The sequence below is a fragment of the Grampus griseus genome (genome assembly GCF_964374135.1).
Source record: "Grampus griseus genome assembly, chromosome: 2".
NCBI classification, from domain to species: Eukaryota; Metazoa; Chordata; class Mammalia; order Artiodactyla; family Delphinidae; genus Grampus; species Grampus griseus.
The window spans coordinates 101,078,951-101,089,497 of record NC_139018.1 but is presented as its reverse complement, the minus strand read 5'-3'; the positions used below and the strand labels follow the sequence as shown (position 1 = coordinate 101,089,497).

The 10,547-nt window shown below is 54.0% G+C and overlaps 1 protein-coding gene across 1 annotated transcript in view; it reads right to left on the bottom strand.

Moving 5' to 3' along the window:
- Nucleotides 1–760: 760 nt before the first annotated feature.
- The window catches only part of CGNL1 (cingulin like 1), a gene marked incomplete at its 5' end in the record, with an annotated part of 101,240 nt that continues 91,453 nt past the window's right edge, over nt 761–10,547 (bottom strand). Inside the window, 5 exons of the mRNA XM_082649009.1 lie at nt 761–3,828; nt 4,900–5,063; nt 5,437–5,545; nt 6,918–7,042; nt 7,904–7,987. Coding sequence (XP_082505135.1) covers nt 3,684–3,828; nt 4,900–5,063; nt 5,437–5,545; nt 6,918–7,042; nt 7,904–7,987 — 627 coding nt within the window. The 3' untranslated portion in view covers nt 761–3,683. The remainder of the gene's footprint in view (nt 3,829–4,899; nt 5,064–5,436; nt 5,546–6,917; nt 7,043–7,903; nt 7,988–10,547) is intronic.

Genomic DNA, 10,547 nt, shown 5'->3' with positions numbered 1-10,547 from the left:
GCAGTGTCGGGGGAACCCACCAGGGTTGCCGAGGGGCGCAGAGGAACAGCAGCAGGCCGCCCTGACCACCTTTAGAACCAGAGACACAAGGAGGAGGTATGGTCGCCCAAGTCCTGCGCATCCTGTGCAGTCCTGTCCGGCTGCATCACCGCTGGAAACGCTGCACAAAAGAGGGGTGACAACAGAAAAATGCTGACCTCCACCTGCTCCCACAAGCTGACCCCGACCAGAGTCGTCATCGGTCATGGGGGGAACCCAGGGCCTTTAGGGATCGGCCTCCAGAAGACAGGGCAGAGAATGGCACTGAAGACCATGAACAGCGTAGGTCCCTTCCACATGGAAGTGACTCCTGTTTCACATAAAATGGACCAGGGTACCTGCTGTCAGCCTGCTGCAGATCAAGTGAGATTATGTGCTAACTGTGATTGCCAGAGAACCCATTTCAGTTTTGGAACAAGGAGAACACAGGGGGTGCCTGTTTATTCTCAGTTATCAACACACTTCCCCTTTGGCCATTTTCTGGAAATGGGCAGTCTGGATTTCTCAGAACATCACAACCATGCAGGGGCATTAATCCTCTCAGTGCGCCCCACTCACCCCCTCCCCACCCTTCTATTTCAGACACGGATCCCAGCCTGGAACGCCCCAAGTTCCCCTACCTTGGGTAGCTTCCAGCCATTCACCTGGGCTGTTTCTTGGCAGACACGGAGCCAAGCTCTGGAGAAAACAAGGGAGTCGAAATAACGGGAGTCAAGATTCCTGCTGGGTGATACCGTTTATTGAAAGGCAAACTTGCTTTCTCCAGGAGTTCACTTACATGGAGGTAGCTGCCTAAGAATGTCTCTTCCCGGCGACGAACCTAGGCAATCAAACCATACCCGAAAGCAGAAACCCAACAAAATAAGACTAATCGGCATTGTCGGATGACACTCAGAGGCAGGAAAAAAAATGATAAAGCTATAGGATGATTGTCTCTTCAGCACTGCATGTGGCCACATACTTGTTTATTAAATACTTTTTTTTCTTTTTAAACTAGCTAAAGAAAATACTCTCGAGTAGGGTTAGTTCTTAAAGCGACAAACAGAAAAAAATATATACGTGTACATAATAAAATCAAAGAATGACAGCGTGTCAGAGCTGGCAAGGACCTTGAGCCCTGGTCCTCAATCATTCCGCGTCATCTGCCCCTCTGAATGCAGGCCTCTCAAGGTCACCCCTGTCAAGATCACCACGGTAAGATGAGCTGGGACTTGAAAACATCTCTCCTCTCAGCTCCCAGGCTCGTGTTCCTCCCATCCTGGGGCACCGCATGCATCCAGTTCACTGCCAGCCCCATTACGGCGCAGGAGGGTGCATTTGTTGACATTTTTAACGTCCCAATTTTAGGGTTAAGATGCAGATCTTCTGAATGGTGAGCTCTGTTCTCTTTTCACAGGCAGTTTGTTTCTCGCAGCCTGCCTCATGGCTACCAGAAGGAACTGGCCAGAACGAGAGGCAGAAACTTTCTCACAAACCAAGACAGGTGCTGGCTCGCTCCCAAAGTTCTTGGGCCCCCAACTTTTCCCATCTCTGATCTGTAGTGATGAGCGGGCGGACGCGTTGCTGGGCAGGCTTCTTGGCAAATACCTAATGGCGGTGGAAGCAGCGGGGAACTCAACAGCGTATGAGAGTCGAAGAACCCCTGTGGGTTCCAGTGAGCCAGCCGACCAATCACAGGCTTGCTGCCTCCCCAAGAGGACAGAGGGGCTCCGGGGCTGGGTCTGAAGGGGCTCAGCCTCCGTGTTCATTGGTGTGTGTTGTCTATCACCCCCCCTCTCCCCGACAGTGCTCCAGGAAGGGAGGGATTTTGATCTACTTTATTTACTGCTGTGTCCCCAGTGCCAAAGACTGGGATATCATGTATGTCCAATAAATATATGCTAAATGAACGAACGGCTAAAGGGAGGAATCTCTCCATACTCCAGATAGGTAAGCAGAGGCAAGAAGCACTCCACCCAGCAGAGGTAGAAGAGGGGTCGGCTCTTCTGCTCTGGGGGCTTCACCCACGGTGGCAGGGGGCGACGACACCTACCCACAGATGGGGCTGATCGCTCTGAATCCTGCTGGGTGCGCTCTGTGACCTGGGGCAGGTAGGGCACTGAGATTCCCTGCTCCCTGCGGCAACTGTCATGGAGCGCTGGGGTCACAGGCCTCTTACCTACCAGGATGTGTGGGGACACTGCGAGGCAGCTGAACACTCACTCACATGCACACAACTCGAAGGGTTCCCTCCCTGGCCACGGCCCTGACCAGCTGTGATTGGACCTGGCCTCTGTGCGTGCCTAGGGACCATCACAGTGGAGGGGACACCAGGAAGGCGAAGAGGAAGTGCCGGGATACCCAGCATCCTCCCAGTGCCTCCCTGAAATTCCATCCCAGCAACGTGGCCTTGCCCAGACCTCACCCAGCCCCAGTTACCTCCTGCCTGGTGCCAGCCGCTGTCCCTCTGTCCCAGAAGTCAGGATTCTTCCAGTTTGCACAGAAATGCCTCTGTCTGACTGCTGCTTCCTTCCTCCCTTTCCTGACATAAACCTGAGATCCTGTTCAATCTGCCTCTTGCCTACACATCCCCCCAGCTTTCAAGAACTTCTTCCTCTTCCACTTCCTCCTTCCCACCCACGCTCACACATGCCTGCTTATCTCCTCTCCCTTCTTCCCGTCCCCGTGACCTTACTGCACACATCACCTGCCTCTTCCTCAAGCCTAAGTCCACGAACCTTGCTCCCAAACCCTCGCGGTCCCCACCTGGCAACCACCCCGTCCAGGGACGGAGAGAGTGTAGTTTGGAGGCGGGAGGAAAGGACCGAAAAGACACGACAGGAGGGCTCCACCCCCGGCCCCCGAAACCGACATCATTTGTCAAAAACCGTACGTACATGTCTGCCCACTCCACCTGTGCAAAAGAAATGGCAGCTGGTGACTGGTATTGGTCTCAGCATGGTTCAAAAATTTTAACAAAATTCTAGATAAAATAAGCAACCAAGGACCACAGATACAAGTGACCTCTGACTTTCCCTCCCTCCGTCAACAAGTTCTTTACCAAGACCACCTGCACGTCTCTTCTTAGGCTTAACTCTCCCTTCTCACCACAACAATTCCTTTTTCCAACTCTGATGCCCAGAGTGGTCTTTACTTTCTCCCTCTTGCCTCTGGCTCAGTTATACTTAAAAATCTAGTCGCTTTGTATTTTTAAAAATAATACTCAATAGAGATGTGTGAACTTTACAAAACAAGCCACCCCACGAAGCCTCTGCAACATTCCAAAATGGGACAGCAGCAGTCTGTGAGAAGGTCTGATTTAAAATATGTACAGCCTCCACATCCTCCCCTCCCCTTCACAATGGCTACTAACTAGGAACTAGCATTTGGACCCTTTTTCTTGATGGGGGGGGGTGGAGGGCAGCCATGCAGATGGTGCTGCAGACAGCTGTGCAGAACGGGGGCTCCATCCTGCCAAGCGGCTGCAGGCGTCTCAACGCATACCCTGCAGTAGCTGCTGTCTAAGCTACCAGAGCTGTGCTGCCACAGAGATCCTAGGAGGACATGACGTCCCAGGGAGGAATTATCTGGTCCGCGAAGAGGAGGTGATGGCGCTCCCTTCCTCTCCTCCCGCCGCGGGTGGCTGCAGGCCCCTGGAAATGGGCTCAGATCTGGCTGGCGGCGGTGCCGTCCTTGGCGAAGGTGTAGCTCAGCGGCGCCTCATAGAGGCTCCCCCCATCCGTGCTGAGGTCGTCATCGTCGTCGTCGCCGTCCACGTCATCCAGCACTTTGCTTGGCAGCTTCTTAAGTCTGCAGAACAACAGGTGGCGTGTTTCCTGGCCCTGGACCGGGGCTCACCTCCGATCTGGAGGCCAAGGGGCTCTAGACGCCTGTCTCTCCACCCCAGCGAGTGGCATATAAGCACAGGAACTTAACTCGTCTGTACAGCAACAGGGAGCAAACTGCCCACCTGAGAGCACGGGAGGCTGCTGCTGACAGGGTGGGCTGGGCAGGGCTGGGGCAAGGTCAACAGCACTGATCTTTCCTTCTGCCTCAAGCTCCAACATGGCTCAGCAGGGTGCTGCCATAAATCCCATCTTAACTTAAAATTTTATCATCTTGTTCCCCATGGGCTGTTTGCATTAATTTTTATTTTAATATTGCATCTTGATTCTTGAGATTTTTGGTGCCCCCTAATGCCAGCCTGGGGCCGGGCTCTCGACAGACATGCCCTGTTTACAGGATTCTCAACAGGCTCCAGGCTTCTGGGCATTTATAAGAGAACTACCTGGGCAGCCAGCAAAAAGCCCCAGGTCACAGTCGGCCTCCAAGAAAGGCCCAGCTCCACAATGGGTGTGAACTTAAACTCACCCCCTCACTCCAATACCCCAGGCAGTGACCCTGAGGCAGGGAAAGCAACCCCGCACCTAATCCCCCATCCTTGGGGCCGTGGCAGGGGAGCTCCAGACAGCAGCTCTCTCCGGAGACCAGGTTTGGGACATCCTCGTCCTCCTGAGAACACAAGCCACAACTTTACCTCATTTCTCCCTAACCCAGGAGTCCCTAAGGGCTGGTCCAGGAGCTGCTCCCTACACGGTGGCGTGAGCTAGTCTGACCTGCTCTGAGCCTCAGGACGACAGGGACGATACCTGCCCGGCCGACACCAGGGCAATGGTATGAGGATGACACATGTGACACCCTACTGATCACGTGGGGCGACCGGAGTGGATACAGCCGCTCTCACCCCTAGGGTGGGATGACCCCAAAGGTGACAACAAGGGATCAGCTTGAGACAAAGGAGTGGGAGCGCTCTGAAAGCATCAGGCTCCCCTCCAACGTCAGGGCCATCACGGCCCCGGGGGGGTCGCCGCACTTGCCCACCTTAAGTCCTTCTTCATGGAATTTAGCTGCCCCTGCAGATGCTCATTCACGTCCATCTGTTCCTCCAGCTCCCTCTGCAGCTTCTTCTTAGAACTTTCCAGTCTGTCTATTTCCTCCTCAGCCTCCTCCACCTGTCGCTTCATTGCTTTCAAGCGCAAGCTCAGCTGCAGGGGGAAGGCAGGCCGTGAGCCGGCGGGTCGCCCAGCCCAGCACAGAGAGGCCAGTGGTCCAGCCCCCTTCTCTCCCAGCAGCCAAGGTGCGGCAAAGGGGGCAACCAGCCCCACGGGAAAGTGGAGATGAGGCTCTAAGACCGAAAATTCTACTTTTTAAAAGCCAAGTTCAGGGTCTGAAGTTTGCTGAAATCCCCTACTAAAGTGGGCTCTAAAGGCCCCATTCCATGACGTAAGGGGTGGAGTGGAAAGGGCGGACTCAGTCCACTCAACTTCACCCCTTGCCTGCCCGCCGAGGCCTCCCCTCCCTCTCGCTTCCCCAGCCCGAGACATTAAATCTCAAAAGTGCTCGCAGAGCGTCTCGCACCTGGTCCTTCTGATCAGTCAGCGACAGGTGCTCATCGTCTACCTGCATCACTAGCTCTTTCACCTTCCGCTCCAGCCGGCGGTTGCTGACCTGGAGGCTGGCCCGGTCCCTGGAAGAGTGGGGGAAGCAGAACAGAGGACCGTCTCATCCCAGCCGCCTGGGAGGCCAGCCCAGGGCTATCTGGTGGACGCAGGGTCAGAGAGACTCACAAGTGTACAGCAGCACAGCACTGCTCGTTGGACAGATGAGGAAACAGGGGCTCTGAGAGGGGGAGGGACTTTGTCCAAGGCTGCGGAGCCAGCGAGAGGCTGAGCCGGAGCCAGACCTGCCCTGAGTACTCCCAGTCCTGGGCTTTACTTGGTAAGGCAGTGGGTCATAGACTGCCAGGCTGTGAATATTTGGAGTTTACTCCAGGCTGCCCTGGAGCAAAAAGGTCCAGTCCCAAAAGTCTTACTGAAAATGGATAACGTAAAGTGCTCTATGCACACACACCCACACTGCTTCCAGGAAGGTGAGGGGCCATGAGTAAGAACTGAAGCTGGGGACCTCCCTGGTGGCGCAGTGGTTAAGAATCCGCCTGCCAAGGCAGGCGACGCGGGTTCGAGCCCTGGTCCGGGAGGATCCCACATGCCACGGAGCAGCTAAGCCCGTGCGCCACAACTACTGAGCCCACGAGCCACAACTACTGAGCCCGTGCTCTGGAGCCGTGAGCCACAACTACTGAGCCCATGCTCTAGAGCCCATGAGCCACAACTACTGAGCCCTCACTCTAGAGCCCGCAAGCCACGACTACTGAACCTGCGTGCCACAACTGCTGAAGCCCGTGTGCCTAGAGCCCCTGCTCCGCAATAAGAGAGGCCACCGTGACGAGTGGCCCCCGCTCACCGCAATTAGAGAAAGCCCACACGCAGCAGCAGAGACCCAATGCAGCCAAAAATAAAAATTAAAAAAAAGAAAAGAAAAGAACTGAGGCTGGTCAAGCTTAACCCGGTACTGGCCCTCAGGCTATGGTCTGAGAACAAGCTGTAGAGAATCACATGTAGTCATCTGATCCTGTGTCCCTTCCACCCACATGCCCATCTCTGACAGATGGCCACTCAGTCTCTGCTTGAATATACCTGGCCCCCCAGAGCAGAGACAGCCACCTTACCTCTATTCCACCTCAAACTCAGTAGCTTACAAGGCAGCCTGTCCTATTTAAGGCATGGGGAAAGGAGCAGCTAAGAACTGAGCAGTGGGGAGTCCCAAGTTTTAGTCCTGCTACATCAATATTCTGCCAGGCTACCTTCCTCAAGTCATTTACTTTGGTGGGTCTCAGTTTTCTCATCTATACAATGGGAACAATTTTCCAGCAAGGTTGTACTTGCTCTGCCTTCCTCACAGGCTTTCGAGGATAGGAAGAGATACAAGCGTGAAAGCACTTTGTAATGTGATGCCCACTGCCCACCAGGGCCTCTGCACCACGGCTGGGCCCAGCTCACCTCTCCTCGCTCTCCAGACGGTCCTCCAGCTCTGCGATCCTGGCCTCCAGCTGCACCACCAGCCCCTCTTTGCTGGACCTGTAGGAACCTTCCAGGTGGATAATCCGGCTCTTTAAGTCCTTGTTCTGGAATCAGACAGGGAGGCCGTGAGGGGCTGTGTCTGCCGCACCCTCTGTGCAGAGCAGAGCAGAACACAGGGCAGGGCAGTGTTTGGTCGGCGACTGGGGTAAGCCTGCTTTCCACCTTAGGATGTGTGGCCCCGGGAGACCTGGGGATGTATCCAGGGAAAAGCTTTGCACTCATGTCCTGGCAAGCCAAAAGAAGAGATTCTATCATATTGCTTATTAGCCTAAGTGAAATCTTTGCATGTCCTAAGACTACCGGATGTCAGACAAATGAGGTTGACCTTGGCCTTTTATAAACCTATTGGGGTGGGGGACTTCCCTGGAGGCCCAGTGGTTAAGACTCTACGCTTCCATTGCAGGGGGTGTGGGTTTGAGCCCTGGTCGGGGAACTAAGATCCCACGTGCTGTGCGGCACGGCCAAAATAAATAAATAAATAAACCTACTGGGGCGGGACAGGAGAAATAGGCTCCTTCAGCAATATCATACATCATATTCAGTGAAGAACTAACATGAATGGCACGTAAAAGAAATAGCGATTCAAGTAAGGTTTGTTAGCAACTCCTGCATCTGAGGACACTGGTTCTTTATTATTCTCCTTTCATTCGAATTTAGCCCTCTTTAGGATCTAGAAACAACACTTGCAATTCTACCTCTCCCCAGCTGCTAAACTCACAAGCACACTTAATATTGTGGGAATAACCTCTCTGGAAAAGGCCTTAGAAACACCTGTACCTCTCAGGTGAGTTACTCTGCAGAGTTCTTGGGGGTGCTGTGCAAAAAAGGCTCAACCAAGGGGCTCTAGTCCAAAGCCACGGTGGGGCGGGGGGGGGGGGGCGGTTCATGGGGCCAGCTGCCCTCACCTGTCTCTCCAGGGAAATCTTGTCACACTCTAAGTCTTGCTTCACGGCTCGCTCCTGAAGTAGCTCGTTCCGCATCTGCTCCATCTACACCACACAGTGCAAAAGCCCAGAGGTTAGAGGGGGTGTTCCTATAGCCTTTGTGCTGAAATGGTTCGCAGCTATGAATTCCAACAACCAAGTCAGCTCCTCTTTATGACGGGGGCCTCCTGCCTTCTCCTCTTGAATACTGGAGCTGTCCCTTAGATATTCTTGAGTTCTCAGTGATTGCAACAATAATGATACAAATACCAATAATAGTCAAAGTTAACCCTGCCGTTATGGGTTGAATCCTGTCCCCTCCAAAAAGATATATTAAAGTCCTAACCCCTAGAACCTCAGATGTGACCTTATCTGGAAAAAGGATCTTCACAGAGGTAATCAAGTTAAACTGAGGTCATTAGGGCGGGCTCGAATCCAGTATGACGGGTGTCCTTATAAAAAGGGGAAGTTTGAATGCAGAGACAGACATGCACAGAGGCAAGACAGAGACACAGGGAGAATGCCACGTGAAGACGGAGGACTGGAGTGAGGCATCTACAAGTGAAGGAGCACCAAAGGTTGCCGGCAAACTACCAGAAGCTAGGAAGAAGCAAGGAGGGATTCTCCTACAGGTCTGGAGGGAGCACGACCCTGCTGACACTTTGCCTTCAGGCTTTTGGCCTCCAGAGCTTGAGACAAAACATTTTTGTTGTTCTCGGCCACCTAGTTTCTGGTACCGATACTTTGTTACAGCAGCCCTAGGGAACCACTACACCTGCTCAGCACTCCGCCTGTGCTATCCTACGACATCCCCACAACAAGCCTATGACACAGGTAATATCATCTCTGCTGAGGACAGCAGGGCTTGGAGAAGTTAATCAACTTGGACCATGACCAACCATCCCAGCCTGTCCGGGACTGAGGATGTGCTCAGGCCATGTGACTCTGAACGCTAAAACTGAGGGAGTCCCAGGCAAACGGGGATGAGTCAGTCGCCCAGCTTGCCAGGGATCTACACAAGAAGTAACAGGGGAAGCTAGTATTCCCCGGAGCTGCTGGCTGCTGCATTACAAGTTCGAGCTTCAGCAAAGGCTTCTGCAGTCAGCATATCTCAGGTGCTGCTAGATTTCTCCCTTCTTATGCCAAAAACAGAAGTCAGCAAGAACACTCCAGGTGTCCTGCCAAAGGCTAAGCCTCACCGAGGATTTCTTCTATATTCATAGGAAATGAGCCTAGCTGAGCGGCATCTGGAAAGAAACCCTGTCGTCTGCCTATCGGTGTCTCCATTCCCCATCCCCAGGGGGCCGTAGCAACAGTGAAATGCGCTTCAGAGGCAGAGGCCCCAGACCCTGTTCCCAGGACCGTCCAGCAGAGGGCAACCTGAGGAAGCCCAGAGAACTAAGAAGGTGAGCCAGGAAAATAAAACTGCCTGTTCCTGCTTAAGGCCGGGTCCGACAGAGGTAAGAGGTGTGCACACTGGAGTCCCTGGATGCCTGGGGAGCACGTGTAACAGTCTCACCCTGACCAGCCTTGATTTTGATTTTCACAAATCCAAATCCTGTACAAGCACCCTCGTGAGTAAAACAAGCTCACCCCACCTTCCCTGCCATCCACCTGGAGTGCAAGACCTGAGGAATAATGAGAGGAGACGCCACCACCACGACAGGCTAGGCTTGCGTCTCCCACTGTCCCGACCACAGCGTATGCACGGAATGACAAGCAGAGTGGTGCGGCTGGCCCAGAGTGGGTGACAGGGAGTGGTAAGGAACGAGGCTGGCGATGGGCAGGACTGGGACATGGAGAGCTCAGTACCACAGGAGGAAGCCGAGACCCTGCCCACAGAGGAGGGTGAACCTGTGTGGCCCCCAAAAAAGTTCACATTTTTGCACTTCTGACTGGCAGGCTTCTAAGTCACAGAGGTTCCGAAGTTTACAGCAGAGTACACTGAGGTCCGGGGCAGTTATCCACTTCTTGGGAGGAAGAAGGATCAGAACAGAGGCCATGCCTACTCATGGCCCACTACCTCACCTGCTCTGGCTCTCTAGACTAACTCAGTGAAAAGGCTTCGAACAGACTTAGGGTCTACATACAGCTGTCACGTAAAAACCAAGATCCGGGAGGCAGCTGGTCTCCTTAGGGCATCCTTGTACGCGGCAGGGGAAAACATGCCAGCCGTGCACAGGTCAGCAGGCAGAGCACATAGAACTCCTCCCTCGGCTCCAAGCCCCCGCCTGGCCCCGGGCCCTCGAGAATCACATGCTGCAAAGAGGGCCCTGGACAATTCCTCTAACTGCTCTAGGAGCACCAGGTCCACGGGTAATGAATGCAGCTTCACAGCCCCACTCCGAGCACGGCTGTGAATCAGCCAACACCCCTACAGAGGTCGTCAGCACGGCTGGGCCACGGGACCACGATGTGCCTCTTGGGGGAAACTGTTCTGTTCACGCCCGCTGGGCAGAGGCCAGAACCTCACTGAGGACACGGCTAGACTTTCACCGCGACGGGAAGCAATTACACAGGGAGCGATGGCCCAGCTGCTCTTCCTGGCTCTGCATCCACCTGCATGTGACCTTGGTCGCCTCACCTCTGGGATGTGGACTCCCCGTTTCTAAACAAGGAAGCTGAA